The sequence below is a fragment of the Sesamum indicum genome, linkage group LG13, assembly GCF_026168435.1.
Source record: "Sesamum indicum cultivar Baizhima isolate 11 linkage group LG13, ASM2616843v1, whole genome shotgun sequence".
NCBI lineage: Eukaryota > Viridiplantae > Streptophyta > Magnoliopsida > Lamiales > Pedaliaceae > Sesamum > Sesamum indicum.
Window position 1 is genome coordinate 15,437,832 of NC_142669.1, and position 15,771 is coordinate 15,453,602.

Consider the following 15,771-nt stretch of genomic DNA (forward strand, 5'->3'; position numbering starts at 1 on the left):
TAAATGGAAATCCGCATTTATTTCTGATTGATTTTACTGATTTATTGTAGGTCAAATAAATATTTTTATGACTAGACTACTCTTATGCATCTGCAGCTAATGCATGTGAATATGTATATCTTCACCTTTATATGTTTAGTTTGGTAAGAAAAATATTTATTTGATTTGTAATAAGTTAGTAATAAGTCAATCGGGATAAATATGAATTTTCATTCAATTTTTTTTTCTCAAATATCAGTAAATTCAGTGAATTTTAACTAATAAAAAAAAATTATTTGTTCGATTAAAATAAATTTCAAGAGTTCTAAATATAATTTTCTGAATTACCGAAAATTTATATATACAGTCTAATTATCCTTAGTATAAACTGCTGATCTTTAGATACACCTTGTCTCGGAGGAGTCTTAATTGTTAACAGCTGAATAATAAAATATTTACAGCTATAAACAGACACTTAACCCACATGATAAACCCATTAATTAATATTAATACCTGCCCGGCGAGTTTTACTTCATGATTAAGTGGTTAATGATGCAAGCGAGCCATCTGACCAACTTCAACTCTGCTTCATCATTGTAATGAGCACATGGACAATACTCCTTTTCATAATGTCACTATAATTTATATCGACAACTTCTTTAACAATAAAAACTTACAAGTACACTTGTAAGATAAATTCCACTAATGTACTTATAATTTTTTAAAGACAAAAAATATTTGTATAATTAAACCCAACTTTAATGCATGCCGACATAATTTACCCTAGAAAGTATAATGACTTGGAGAAAGTATGACATGTATATGAAAAATGGTAAATTACATTTCACCATCTAAACTATTCTTGCTTACACTTTACTATTAAAACTTTTTTTTGTGTAAACTTATCGTCTCAACTTCGTAAAGCTTGTACTTTACCATATATGACCGTCTTTTTGTCGAAAAACATCAAATGCTGTGCATATGTGGAAAATATCACATCATATAACCCTTAGATATCACATGTGCACTGCATGTAATAAATTTTTTCAACAAAAAACTTGATTGAGAAATAATTATAAATGTCAAAATATAAAATTAAAATGATAAGTTAACACAAAAACATTTTAGACGTCGAAGTATAAAAGCACTCACAGTTCGAATAGCAAAATGTAGTTAACCCTATGAAGAATTATTAACATGCGTGAAGAGATCAAATAGTATTGATCATGTCAAGGGGTGTATTTTTGTAAAATTTATAGGGTGCTTGTATTTTTTTTAAAGTGAAAGCGATAAACAATTATTTCTTTGAATAAATCGATTACAATCATCAATATTAAATATTTATATCTAACATAGCCAACAATTATAACAATTATATACTGATCCTCAATATTATATAATTATATTTAATCAACAACTACTATTAAAATAGCTCGAGATCTACTATTAAAATAGAATAACATTCCACACGTTAATAGGTTCAATCCCATGACCTTAAAGTCATAGAACCTCAATTTCGATGATTGTAATTAGACATAACCTCGGAAAGTGTTGATCTGATATACACTTAATCTGAACGCTCAACACAATCCTCCCCTGCTTCAAACCATGAGCTCATAAGAAAAAGAGAGGGACTAGGATATACAAATTTCCTGCAACGAGATTACGTTACTTCTACAAGAAGTGAAATACCAATATGGAAGAATTTGGCAAAGCAATTGCCTGATGAGCAACCAGATACAGGGAAAACCTGCAGGCAACACAATTCTTGAGGGACAAGTCTGATTCCCGACAACGTAGCGGGAATTAAGCCAGAGCTTGAATTGGAAAACCATAGATCTAGCTTCGGACTCCAGAATGGCAAAGTACTTGGTATTGGGCAACAATGCAGTGAAGCCTGCATCACGTGTTCAGAAATTAAACTATGATTACGTTCACACTATTCAATGAGGCAAGAGAAATGTACATCAAAGAGAAATAATTCATCACACTGTACACATGTGAACAATCTGTATCAATGATTTCATAGGTTATAACTGAAATTCAACTGATAAATGTCAAAATAAATGTACCGAGCCAGAGTTAGCCACTCGTTGGGGCCACTGAGAAAGCAGGGAGGCTCTGAGGAATTGAGGGAATTGTTAACCTGCATTTTCCGGGAACTTTCAGAGAGGAACAGCAAAAGTCCTAGACAACAAATTAGCTCGGTATACTTGTGAAGATAATCATTTAGAAATTATGATGAAAGAGCAGCAGAATTCATATGTTGCAATTAGTAATTGGCACTCCCAAATGCAAGAACTTTATCCAGATAACGTGCAAGAAATGTAATATACGGCACGGCTTGATTAAAAAGTTCTGCAGCCGACATCCTGCCTCAGAGCTTTGAACAATTGGTGTGGTTTCTGTTATTGGCAGGTTTTGCATATTTTTATGTTGAATGCAATTTCAAGTTAGTCTAGAAACCAGTATAAAAGAAAGTAGCAGTACTAAATAATGATGTTATCTTCTAGTATTTAGATACGCTTCAATGATCTAAAATTAAAACTTGGTTCTGCCTTATTTGCAAGCAGCTCGTCTAGCATAATTTAGAATAAAATCCTAATTCTATAACACTAAACTGATCTTTCTCTTTGAATTTGATGCATGCATCCCTTAAGAAAACTGTAACAGTGGAGGAGGCGAATCAATATGGAAACTCTGTATTGTTGTAGAAATAAATTGAGATTTGAACCAATATAAGTAGTCAGTATCACAACAATACTTACGGAGGTTGATCTAGCACTTTCTTTTTGGTCTTCTTGTTCTTACGATTCCGCTTTTTCCCAGATGTTGAGCTTATTACAGCTGGTTCTGAAGCTGGAGGCACAAATACAATGGGAGGATCTACTACCGGCAAAGAAGTCTGGGATTTAGGCTTTTTGAACTCATGGAGGAACTGGGGCGCAGCTTGGGTGTTTGAAAGTTCTTCAGGTGTAGACTCTGGAAGCGTCAACTGAATAGCAGGAAATGGCGCTATTGAGCTAGACTTCGAAATTGTAGCACAAGGATCAGTGGAAGAGCCTTCAGCAACATCAATTTCTTTCCTCTTATTAACTAAGGAAATTGCAGCACTATCCTCCAATGGGTTCACTCTAGCAGGCACATTGCCAACCTGGACACTGGATGAATCCATGACTGTCTTCAGTGCGTCGTATAACTTAAATTTAGACTTAACTATCTCACTCATTGTTGTGCTCGATTCAGAGTCTGCATCAATAGCCATGTCAGTAAAACCAACTAGTTATGCACCGAGAATAAACTTCTACTTACAAGGATATACCAATAATACTGTTCACGTTTATAGAAGTCACCTAAAATAGATAAAATAGCTGAACGTGCTGCAAATTGCTCGGCCTCTTTCTTATTTTTTCCAGCTTCGCCAACATAAGTAACACCATTTAAAACCAATGATGACACAAATATGGGAAGCATTGCCTTTGACTCATTTGTCACATAAGTAGGTAGCTGGAGATTCATCTTCTGGGCATACTCATAAATGATCGACTTGCAAAAGATTGAATCCTGCGGAAGTATCAAAAGGGAAAAATAGCAACAATTGAAAAATCAGTCAGAAATTTCAATAGCCTAAGGAAACAAGTATCTGGGAAAAGATTGAAAGAAAACAGGAAAACTAAAAATACAACAGAGCAAGACAGTAGGATCTAGAAATCTTTTTCCAAATTGAGTCAAAATATGTCAAAGCCAGGTTTAACTTGTATCCAGCTCAAGCAGTAAACAACCACCGTGCAGGATCTAAATAATGAATAATCAAAATTCAAAGACTTGAGCTTGCATATATACTGCAAACTTCTCCCGCAATCAAGAGCATCGTTAACATGAGAACTGGTTTGTAAATAGATGGAGGATCCAAATGCAGGTTAAAACACATTCTATAAGTATTATGAAAGCTTCATTAGTTAAAACGAAAAAGAAATAAATAATCAGAGCATCAGACAAGATGGAGAGACATCAAAGTAACATGATATCCTGTTAACATTCATGCATCTTGCACTAATACAACCAGATGGTTGCACAACAAACGAGGCAACAAAATAAGTAAAATTCAGTATAGATATCAGCAACACTTGAAGCAAATAAATGAGACGGCTTTAAAACAATCTTGAATTGCAATAGGTTCTACAATTTATATCAAGCTTTGCCAGTTAATGAATACTAGAATTGCTAAACAATAGGAATTGAGATTATTTGCATGCATGCAACCAACCTGATGTACACGTGAAGATCCCTCATTCTTTACTTTTTCTTGTATGCCAATCAGTGCATGCTTGGCAGCGTCTTGTTCTGCCATCTTCCTATTTGAGAATGTACTTGGGGATGCAAAGCATGTTCCGTCCACCCATACTCGAGATCTAAACCGGGGTGCATGCTGAACCCCTTCACTAGAAGTTTGATATATTGGAAGTGGTATGGAGGCTTTTTGTGTGAATTCTTGAAGACGGTTCTTGAACCAGAAATCTTCAGGGATACCTTTGCAAGTACAAGTGAAGTTAAGAAGAGATTTCCACGAAATGATGACGCAAGAATAAACAACAAACAGAAACATTAATCGGGAGCTGCATACCTTAAATTAAAACTACAGGGACAGGCAAGATACCAGCAAGAAAAATTTCAGGAATGAATAAACAGGAGAAAAATCCAAGGAGCAATATAATGGAAGAACGCATCACTAATAACGGATATAGCCAGAGTTAAGTTGTAAACTCCCTTGGTTATTGGTATCACCGTACCACCTTAACATATAAGATCAAAAATTGATGGAAGTGGCTACTAAATATTAATTAACGGGCAAAAAGTTTTTAATGAGAATTCCATGGAATCGAATCATAAATTAGATTTTTAGTACATGGACACTCCAATTAATCGTACCATACCATCTCGAACTAGACATTTCACACATGCCGACCTTCTGGAAATAACAGGACTGTGTAAATCTAGATAAAATTATCCATAATACAGTCCAACTATGATGTACCTGAAAACAAATGAATGGTAACTCCCCTGATGTTATATAGAACTAAGCTACAAGTTCTTTCAGGGAGATGTCATCCTAAACAACAACCCACGTGAAAACATACTGATGTCAGCAAATTCTAGGTCCAAAAAAGCTAATCTCTGAAGCATCACAACTCTGAGGCAAAGACATTGTCCTTTTATCATTAGGAGGGAGTGTATATAGTTTAGGCAAACAGCTTTTCCGCTCAGTCACAATAAAAGACTTAACTAGCGACCCAGAAATAGTAAACTTAGGAAATTGTAAGAAGAGCAACAGCAAATGGTTCAAAGAGATCAGACCAAGGGAGGAAAAAAAAACACCATGCAACAAGCATATACACTATGCTGTTACTGTAGGACAGGGTCGATTCAAAAAAATAAAAACAAAAAAAAGAAAAATTATACTCACAAGACAAAATACACAACTCATAATACGGTAAATTTAGCTTTTCGAAACGAGAGAGAGAGAGAGAGAGAGCATGATGGTAGCAGCAGAATAACAGCTGGGCGTCTGCTCTAATAGCATAAAAGGGGAAATAAAATGAGAAATGAAGGTGAAAGAATAGAACAAAAGCAGAAAAGGACATGAACCCTTTTGGCGCAACACACACACACAGAGACGGAGAAGCAGAAAAGGGCAATAGGTAGCGTACCAGGTCCAGGAGGAGGCAAACGCAATGGGTCAGGAGGAACAGACATGGTAATAATTCGATAGAGAAATGGGGAAGGAGACCTCCACTTTTTGCTTCACAGAAGGTCTGTTTGCCGAAATTGTATGGAAAAAATTATTTTAGGTTTACCTAGTCAGTCGGGACGGAAGAACTGATCTGTAATCACTAAAATGGATGGGTGGAAGCAAAAGCTGGAATAGCTCAGTTGGTTAGAGCGTGTGGCTGTTAACCACAAGGTCAGAGGTTCAAGCCCTCCTTCTAGCGTAGGTACCCTTGTTAGTATTACTACTTTTTAGCCTTTTAATATTTGTTTTTAACCCTAAGGCATTTATCAGATTTTATCAATCCACCACTCATTTTCCCTCACTATATCCCCTCTAGTAAAGTAAATCAATCCAAGACCACTCTTGTTTAAGAAGTTTTGCAGAATGATGCCGCTCCTTGTTCCGGCTTTTACATTTCCTTGTCTATGCGTTCTTTTTCTTTTTTTTTTTTGTGTGTGTGTGTGTCGGGGAGGTGTGTGTGTGTGTGTATGTGTATGTGTGTGGGTGTCTGTGGAGTGTGTGGGTGTGGAATGTGGGTGTATAGGTGGGGTATTGTGTGTGTGTGTGTGTGTGGGTGTGGGGGGGGTGTGTTACGGTAAAACATGTTTTTCTTTCACGGTACAACACCTCACTTCTTCTATTTTCAAAATGAAAGAAAAACATGTTTTACCGTAACACATACGCACACACAGACCCCACTCACACACACACCCACACACACACGGCACGCACACAAACACACACCCCCCACACGCACACACACACCCACCCACACACACACACCCCCACCCACACACACACATGCACACACCGGAATTGGTGTGCTAGCTGCTTTAGAAAAGGGGGAACTGACTTGTGAAGCTGTGAGGAAAGCCCTTGTTGGAGTTGGATATGGGTAACTCGCGTTATAAGAAGAAGGAAGGGGATAGTTATAGGACTTGGAACTGCGACTGGTAATTGGATTTTCTTTCCTAGCCCACCCCACACACACACACACCACACGCACACACTCCACACACACATACACACACACACCCACCCACGCACACACACACCACATGCACATACACGCACACACACACCCCCCCCCCACACCCACCCACCCATACACCATCGCACACATAAATATACACACACACACACAACACACACATACCCCCCAACACCCACCCACACACATTAGACTCGCACACACCCCACCCACCCACACACACACCACACGCACACAAACACACACACCCCACACGCACACAAACACACACACCCCACACCCCACCCACCCACACACCCACACACCACATGCACAGACGCACACACCCCGACACACATACACACACCCCAACCCACCCCCCCCCCCACACACACACACACCCCTCACCCACACACCACACGCACACACCCCCACACGTACATACACACCCCCCCCCCACACCCACCCCACACACCCACACACACAGACTCGCACACACCCCAACCACACACACACACACCACACACCCCACACGCACGCACACACCCACCAATACACAAACAAATATATTTTTATATGCCTTAAGAAGTTCGTTAAATGATGCCGCCCCTTATTCCGGCTTTTACATTTCCTTGTCTATGCGTCTTTTTTCTTTTTTTTTTTGTGTGTGTGCATGTGGTGTGTGGGTGTGTGGGTGGGTGTGTGCGTGCGTGTGGGGTGTGTGTGTTTGTGTGCGTGTGGTGTGTGTGTGTGGGTGGGGTGTGTGCGAGTTTGTGTGTGTGGGTGGGTGTGTGGGTCACCCATACACCACACGCACAAAAAAAAAAAAAAAAGGCGCATAGACAAGGAAATGTAAAAGCCGGAATAAGGGGCGGCATCATTCAACAAACTTCTCAAGGCATATAAAAATATATTTGTTAACATCGTGATCTTAACAGAAACCTGCTACACCAATTGGTTAGAAGATCATAACCACCCAAGATATTTATCAGATTTTATCAATCCACCACTCATTTTCCCTCACTATATCCCCTCACTAAATCAATCCAAGACCACTCTTGCTTAAGAAGTTTTGCAAAATGATGTTGTTCCTTGTTCCGGCATTTACATTTCCTTGTCCATGCGCCCTTTTTCTTTTTTTTTTTTTATGTGTGTGTGTGTCGGGGGTGTGTGTGCGTGTGGTGTGTGTGTGTGTATGTGTGTGTGGGTGTGTGTGTCTGTGGAGTGTGTGGGTGTGGAGTGTGGGGTGTATAGGTGGGGTATGTGTGTGTGTGTGTGTGGGTGTGGGGGTGTGTGTGTCACGGTAAAACATGTTTTTCTTTCACGGTACAATACCTCACTTCTTCTATTTTCAAAATGGAAGAAAAACATGTTTTACCATGACACACACGCATACACACACCACACTCACACACACACCCACACACACACACGACACGCACACAAAACACACACCCCCCACACGCACAGACACACCCACCTCAAACACACACACCCCACCCACACACACACGTGCACACACCCCACCCCACACACACACACAACCCCACGCACACACTCCACACACACATATACACACACACCCACCCACGCACACACACCACAATGCACATACACACACACACACCCCCTCCCCCCACACACCCACCCACCCACCCACACACATTGCACGCACAAATACACACACACACACACAACACAAACATACCCCCCAACACCCACCCACACACATAGACGCACACACCCCACCCACCCACACACACACCACACGCACACAAACACACACACCCCACACGCACGCAGACACACACACACCCCACCCACCGACACACACACACTCACCCCTCACCCACACACCCACACACCACACGCACACACCCACACACACATACACACATAGATACACCCCACCCACCCACACACACACACACACACCTCACCCACACACCACACGCACACACCGCCCTGCCTGTGCCCGCGCAGGCGCGCGCGCGGGCGCCCGACCGCCCTGCCTGTGCCCGCGCAGGCGCGCGCGCGCGGGCGCCCCGCCGCCCTGCCTGTGCCCGCGCAGGCGCGCGCGCGCGGGCGCCCGTCCGCCCTGCCTGTGCCCGTGCAGGCGCGCGCGCGCGGGCGCCAGTCGGCCATGCCTGTGCCCGCGCAGGCGCGCGCGCGCGGGCGCCAGTCGGCCCTGCCTGTGCCCGCGCAGGCGCGCGCGCGCGGGCGCCCGTCTGCCATGCGCGCGCGGCGGCGTCTTCCGGCGGCGGCGGCGGCCGGCGGCATCTGCCGACCGGCGGGGTCCGCCGGCCGGCGGCGTCTTCCGGCCGGCGGCGGTTTTTTCCCAAATTTTTTTCAAACTTTTGCGACGCATAATATAACTGAATATAATAAAATAAATATATCGCGATACAAATACGATGCGTAAAAAATTAAAAAATTATTCTAATGTGACTTCATATTTTTCCCTTTTATTTATTATTTTTTTAATAATTAAAATAATTAAATAAATATTTTCATAACTCAAAAATAAATTATTTCGACAAAAATTAATTAGTCATGTGATTTTGTGGTGACGTGCAAATTTTCGGCAGCGTCCGCAAAGGCGCGCGCGCGCACGTCGGCAGCGTCCGCAAAGGCGCGCGCGCGCACGCGGGGCTGTTTCCGCACCGGCGTGCTCGCGCCGGCGGGGCTGTTTCCGCAAAGCCGCGCGCGCGCACGCGGGGCTGTTTCTGCACCGGCGCGCTCGCGCCGGCGGGGCTGTTTCCGCAAAGTCGAGCGCGCGCACGCGGGGCTGTTTTCGCACCGGCGCGCTCGCGCAGGCGGGGCTGTTTGCGCACACGCGCCGGCAGCGTCCGCACAGGCGCGCGCGCACGTCGGCAGTGGCTTCCTACACGGGCGCCCGTCTGCTGCAGACAGGCCTGCGCGCGCGCACGTCGGCAGTAGTCGAGCAGGCGGCGTCTGCCGCCGTCGGCAGTTTTTTCTCGATGCTTCTTCAATCTTCTGGGACGCATAATATAACATAATATAATAAAATAAATATTTCGCGATTCAAATACGATGCGTAAAAAATTAAAATATTATTCTAATCTGTCTTCATATTTTTCCCATTTATTTATTATTTTTTTTAATAATTAAAATAATTAAATATATATTTTAAATAATAATTAATAATAATTATTTTAATTAAAATAATTAAATTAATCGTGTGATTTTGAGGCGACGTGAAAATTATTATGTTGCGGCCGCCCAAGGCGCGCGCGCGCACGGCGGCAGTGCCCGCGCTGGCGCGCGCGCGGGCGCCCGTCGGCAGTGCCCGCGCGGGGGCGCCCGTCGGCAGTGCCCGAGCGGGCGCAGGCGCGGGCGCCCGACCGCCCTGCCTGTGTGTCACGGGCTGCCCGCACACTAGGCCCCCGTGGCGCGCACTTCGGCCACTCAACCGTTCTACATGGCCGACCACTCAGCCTTCATCGACAGACGACGGACACCCAACTGTGTTAGAGTCTTAGGTGTAGGCCTTTTACTGCTTTGTTACTGCTTTGTTCTTTGCTTTATGTTGTTTAGATTCCTCAAGGGGACGTTACGCCTCTTGAGTCGCAAATTTCAGCTTTCCTAGTGTCTAGTGTAGGCAATAGGATTTATTTTTTTAAGCCTATTATAGGGGGGAATGAGTTCAAGAAGCTTGGTTTAGTGACGTGTTGGAGTCCCCCTCAAGGCGAACCCCTTGCTCTAGCATCGTTGATCATTGTATACGCATTTTCAGTTCAATGCAATTTGGTTTTCTGAATCCGCGTGCGCAATTTACTGTTTTGTGATTTGTTCCTCCCGACTCTGATATATTCGGCGCGCTGCATTTGTGCCGAGCGGAGGTATTGGCGGACGTAGTCAGCGGACTACTAGCCACACGACGCGCTGTGTGATAGGCGCCTCGTGAGAGGTGGTATCAGAGCCTCGTGCCACGTGGGGCCGAGGCGGACCGCTACTGCTGCGAGGGCATCGGGGCAAGATCCGGAAAGCCCGCGACATGCCGCAGCTTCATCCAGCGAGAGAGCTGAGAACCCGGAGGACGGACACTCCCGGTTGGTGGAATTGGAGACGAAGGTCTCTTCTCTAGAATCTGAGATCACGGTGCTGAATTCGGAGTTGGACGAGTGTCGGCACGTGATTCAGGAGATGGCTGGCGTATTCGGAAACGACAGCATTGCCGATATGCGGCGTGACATGGAGCAGATGTCCATTCAGATCGGACTGCTCCAGCGTGCAGTGGGTAGCACGCCTATGGTTGCTCACGACCCCGGTGCTAGGCTTCGAATACCAGAACCGAAGGCCTATAGCGGTGAGCGTGATGCGAAGGAGGTCGAGAACTTCCTCTTCGACATGGAGCAGTACTTCCTTGCGGCAGACGTGCGGGACGAGGCAAGGAAGGTTGCTACTGCGACCATGTACCTGACTGGTGACGCAAAGCTGTGGTGGCGGACCAAGTTTGCGGAAATCCAGGCTCATCAAATACAGCTCGACACGTGGGCTCTTCTACGGGAGGCGATCAGAGAGCAGTTCTTCCCCGAGAATGTGGAGTACAATGCCAGGAGGGCATTGCGAAAGCTTGAACATACAGGTTCCGTGCGGGAATATGTCAAAGCTTTCTCAGCACTGATGCTGAACATCCGAGACATGTCGGAGGCAGACAAGCTGTTCACTTTCATGGAAGGCTTGAAACAGTGGGCGAGAAACGAGTTGCAGAGGCAACGAGTGACTGATTTGAGTTCGGCGATCATCGCGGCCGAACGCCTGGCAGATTTCAACCAAGAGACTCGGAAAAATAGGCAGGCGACGCCTGGTCCTGCACAAAATAAGTCGAATGGGATGAAATCGTTCAGGAATATCTTCAACAGAGGTGGGGGAGACCAGAAACCCCACGCTCAGAATGGCTCACAGGGCGGTTCAGACAGGAACAGGCCCCAGGAGAACAAACAGGGAGCACCCGAGAGGAGGAGAGGGTGTTTCTTCTGCGATGGTCCGCATGGGTATCGCGACTGCCCGAAGAGACGGGTGTTGAATGCATTGGCAACGACCTTTGCCGACAATGCGTCATCCTCAAGGAGTGTGGAGCCACAAGCAGAGGCAGGTGGTGAGAATGGCACGGAGGAGGATGAGGACAATTTGGGGGCCGTATCCCAATGGTGCAACACAGTCTCTATGGTGGCGGCGAAGAGAGTTGTGCCACCCCTTGCGAAAAAGACTGTCCCGGCTCTTACTGTGGAACAGCCGGAACAGAAAGAAGAAGAAGTCCAGCCCCGGATTCCTCGGAAGAAAGGGTTGATGTTCGTTGATGTGAAGATTCATGGCAAGCCGATTCGAGCCATGATCGACACTGGAGCCTCTCACAACTACCTTGTGAGCGCCGAAGTGGCGAGACTCGGGCTCGTGCTGGAGAAGGGAGTTGGGCGTGTGAAGGCGATCAACTTGGCTGCACAACCCATTGCCGGTGTAGCCAAGTCTGTGCAGATTAAGGTTGGTGCTTATGAAGGAAAGACCAATCTTTCGGTTGTGGTAATGGACGATTTCAAGCTGATCCTCGGGCTTGAATTTCTACGGGATACACGCACAGCTGTTCTACCCCATGTCGACTCGCTGATGATGATGGGAGCGAAACCGTGTGTCATCCCTACCTTGGCCGGACGTACTGGAGAGAGGAATTTGTCGGCCATGCAGTTTGAGAAGGGTCGCAAGCGGAATGAACCATCCTACTTGTGCACTCTTTGCCTTGATGAAATAGAAGAGGTGTCAGGGCCCATCCCGGGCGGCATTAAGAAACTGTTGATGGAGTTTGAAGACGTGATGCCAGACGAGCTGCCTCGGAAGCTACCGCCGAAGAGGGCAGTGGATCACGAGATTGAGTTGGTGCCTGACACGAGGCCGCCCGCCAGGGCACCGTACAGAATGTCGCAACCTGAGCTTGTGGAGCTTAGGAAGCAGTTGAAGGATATGTTGGAGAGCGGAATCATCAAACCCGCGAAGTCACCGTATGGAGCGCCGGTCCTGTTTCAGAAGAAGGCCGACGGCTCCCTACGCCTGTGTTGTGACTATCGGGCACTGAACAAGATCACTGTGAAGAACAAGTACCCGATACCGTTGGTGGCAGACTGCTTCGACCGTTTGAGTGGAGCGAACTACTTCACGAAGATAGACTTGAGGTCGGGCTATTGGCAGGTCCGAGTCAAGGAGGGTGATGAGGCGAAGACGACAGTTGTCACGAGGTACGGAGCTTTCGAGTTTCTTGTCATGCCTTTCGGCCTGACTAACGCTCCCGCAACCTTCAGCACCTTGATGAACTAGGTACTTCACGATTTTCTTGATGAGTTTGTGGTGGTGTACCTGGATGACATTGTGATATACAGCAGAACCTTGGCCGAGCACGAGGACCATTTGCGGCAGGTTCTGACGAGACTCCGCGAGCACGAGCTGTACGTGAAGGTGTCGAAGTGCTCGTTTGCTCGGGAGACTATCAGTTTCTTGGGACACATCGTGGAGAGAGGACGCATTCGGATGGATCCCAAGAAAGTACAGGCTATCGAGGAGTGGAGACCGCCGAGCGATGTTCATGACTTGCGCTCATTTCTTGGCTTGGCGAACTATTATCGGCGTTTCGTGAAGGACTACTCCACGATCGCACGGCCTTTGACAGACTTACTGAAGAAGACGGAGACTTGGAATTGGACACCCCAATGCCAAGTAGCCTTCGATGATTTGAAGAGAGCGATGATGACAGATCCTGTGTTGGCCTTACCAGATATGTCAAAGCCATTCTTGGTGGAGACAGACGCTTCAGACTTTGCTTTAGGAGGAGTTCTGATGCAAGATGGTCATCCAGTTGCCTTTGAGAGCAGAAAGTTGAAGGATGCTGAACGACGTTATTCAGTGCACGAGAAGGAGTTGTTGGCCGTAGTTCATTGCGTTCGACTATGGCGACACTATTTGTTAGGCTCTCCCTTCGTGGTCAGGACGGATAACACTGCAGTGAGTCATTTCATGTCGCAGCCGAAGCTGACCAGTAGGCAGGCACGTTGGCAGGAGTTGTTGTCAGAGTTTCACTTCGTGTTGGAGTACCGGGCCGGCTCCAGCAACCACGCAGCTGACGCCTTGAGCCGCAGGGCAGACTTGGCGAACTTGGAGTCGATAGCAGCGCTCTCCTCTAGCGCGGCTGCTATCTCTGTGAAGGATCAGGTGCGGGAGTTACTACCGAGGGATCCCGCAGCGCAAGGCCTGATTCGGCTTGTCGAGCAGGGCAAGGCTCGACACTTTTGGATCGAGGATGGATTGTTGATGACCAAGGGAAACCACATATATATTCCGAGAGGCGGGGACCTACGGAAATCACTTCTTTCCGAATGCCACGACACACTTTGGGCGGGACACCAAGGACAGGAGCGCACGTTTGCCTTGGTGAAGAGGGCCTACTATTGGCCACAACTGCGGGACGATGTCGAGACGTATGTCCGCACTTGCTTGATTTGTCAGCAGGACAAGGCAGACCATCAGAAGAAGGCTGGTTTGCTACAACCACTTCCCATCCCAAAGCGTCCATGGGAGAGCGTCTCCATGGATTACATCTCTGGATTGCCTAAAGTCGGGGACTTAGGCTCTATTATTGTCGTGGTCGATCGTTTGTCAAAATATGCTACATTCATCGCAGCACCCAAACACGTTACAGCAGAAGGGACGGCTCATCTCTTCTTCAAGCACATCGTCAAACATTGGGGACTGCCAAAAGATATTGTCAGTGATCGTGACTCCCGTTTCACTGGCGTCTTCTGGACCGAGTTGTTCAAACTCCTCGGGTCCACACTTTCCATGAGCTCGAGCTATCATCCACAGTCCGATGGTCAGACAGAACGCTTTAATTCCATGTTGGAGGACTACCTTCGGCACTTTGTGCGAGGTACGCAGAAGGATTGGGTGAAGCTCCTGGATGTCGCTCAGTTGTGTTTCAATGCTCAAAAGAGCTCTTCGACTAACAAGAGCGCTTTTGAAATCGTCACTGGGCAGCAGCCGCTCCTTCCTCACACTCTTGACATCCCACAAAGTGTGAGATCCCCTCTTGCTCGAAGTTTCTCCCAGGAGTGGAAGCAGAATGTTGATATCGCTAAAAGTTGCCTGGAGACAGCTCAAAAGCGGATGAAGAAGTATGCAGATCAGAATCGCCGCTTCGTTGAGTTCAATGCGGGAGACCTGGTGCTGGTGAAGGTCCCGGATCCGAGATTGTCAAAGTCATCAAGGGGGAGAGATCCTCGGTTGATGCAGAAATATGTTGGTCCTTTGTCGGTCCTTAGGCGTATTGGGACGGTAGCATACAAGGTGGAGCTGCCGCCGTGGTGGAAGATCCACAACGTCTTCCATGTCAGCCAATTGAAGAAGTACTCAGCAGACAAGGAAGACGATACCCGCAATCAACCCAGCCGCCCACAACTCGAATTGAAGAAGATGAAGGAGAAGGTGGCTGAAGCGATCCTAGATCACCGAGTGACGAGTACCGCGAAGAAAGACCACACAGAGTACTTGGTGAAATGGAGGGGATGCAGCAGCGAGGAGAACACTTGGGAGCGAGTGACGAACCTAAAGGCGTTTCTACCCCTTGTCGAAGCGTACCGTGCTTCCGTAGCGCCGGGGACGTCGCTATCTCAGGTGGGGGAGAATGTCACGGGCTGCCCGCACACTAGGCCCCCGTGACGCGCACTTCGGCCACTCAACCGTTCTACATGGCCGACCACTCAGCCTTCATCGACAGACGACGGACACCCAACTGTGTTAGAGTCTTAGGTGTAGGCCTTTTACTGCTTTGTTACTGCTTTGTTATTTGCTTTATGTTGTTTAGATTCCTCAAGGGGACGTTACGCCTCTTGAGTCGCAAATTTCAGCTTTCCTAGTGTCTAGTGTAGGCAATAGGATTTATTTTTTTAAGCCTATTATAGGGGGGAATGAGTTCAAGAAGCTTGGTTTAGTGACGTGTTGGAGTCCCCCTCAAGGCGAACCCCTTGCTCTAGCATCATTGATCATTGTA

At 46.3% G+C, this 15,771-nt stretch overlaps 1 protein-coding gene and 1 non-coding gene across 3 annotated transcripts; one reads left to right on the forward strand and one right to left on the reverse strand.

The window, feature by feature from the left end:
- Window positions 1–1,397: 1,397 nt before the first annotated feature.
- Window positions 1,398–5,822, reverse strand: LOC105176119 (uncharacterized). 2 transcript variants are annotated; one of them, XM_011098825.3, is made up of 6 exons: window positions 5,688–5,822; window positions 4,247–4,509; window positions 3,333–3,543; window positions 2,748–3,228; window positions 2,052–2,125; window positions 1,398–1,876 (listed from the first exon to the last, which is right to left on the reverse strand). In XM_011098825.3, exons 1-5 carry the CDS (start codon window positions 5,731–5,733, stop codon window positions 2,062–2,064), a joined length of 1,065 nt encoding a protein of 354 aa, XP_011097127.1. In that variant the 5' UTR covers window positions 5,734–5,822; the 3' UTR covers window positions 1,398–1,876; window positions 2,052–2,061. The 2 variants fall into 2 exon arrangements, with proteins under 2 accessions (XP_011097127.1, XP_020554219.1); XM_020698560.2 differs by lacking the exon at window positions 5,688–5,822 and adding an exon at window positions 5,015–5,607.
- A 73-nt stretch (window positions 5,823–5,895) lies between these two features.
- Window positions 5,896–5,969, forward strand: TRNAN-GUU (transfer RNA asparagine (anticodon GUU)). Its single transcript has one exon. It is a non-coding gene; the product is annotated as a tRNA-Asn (tRNA).
- Window positions 5,970–15,771: the final 9,802 nt, after the last annotated feature.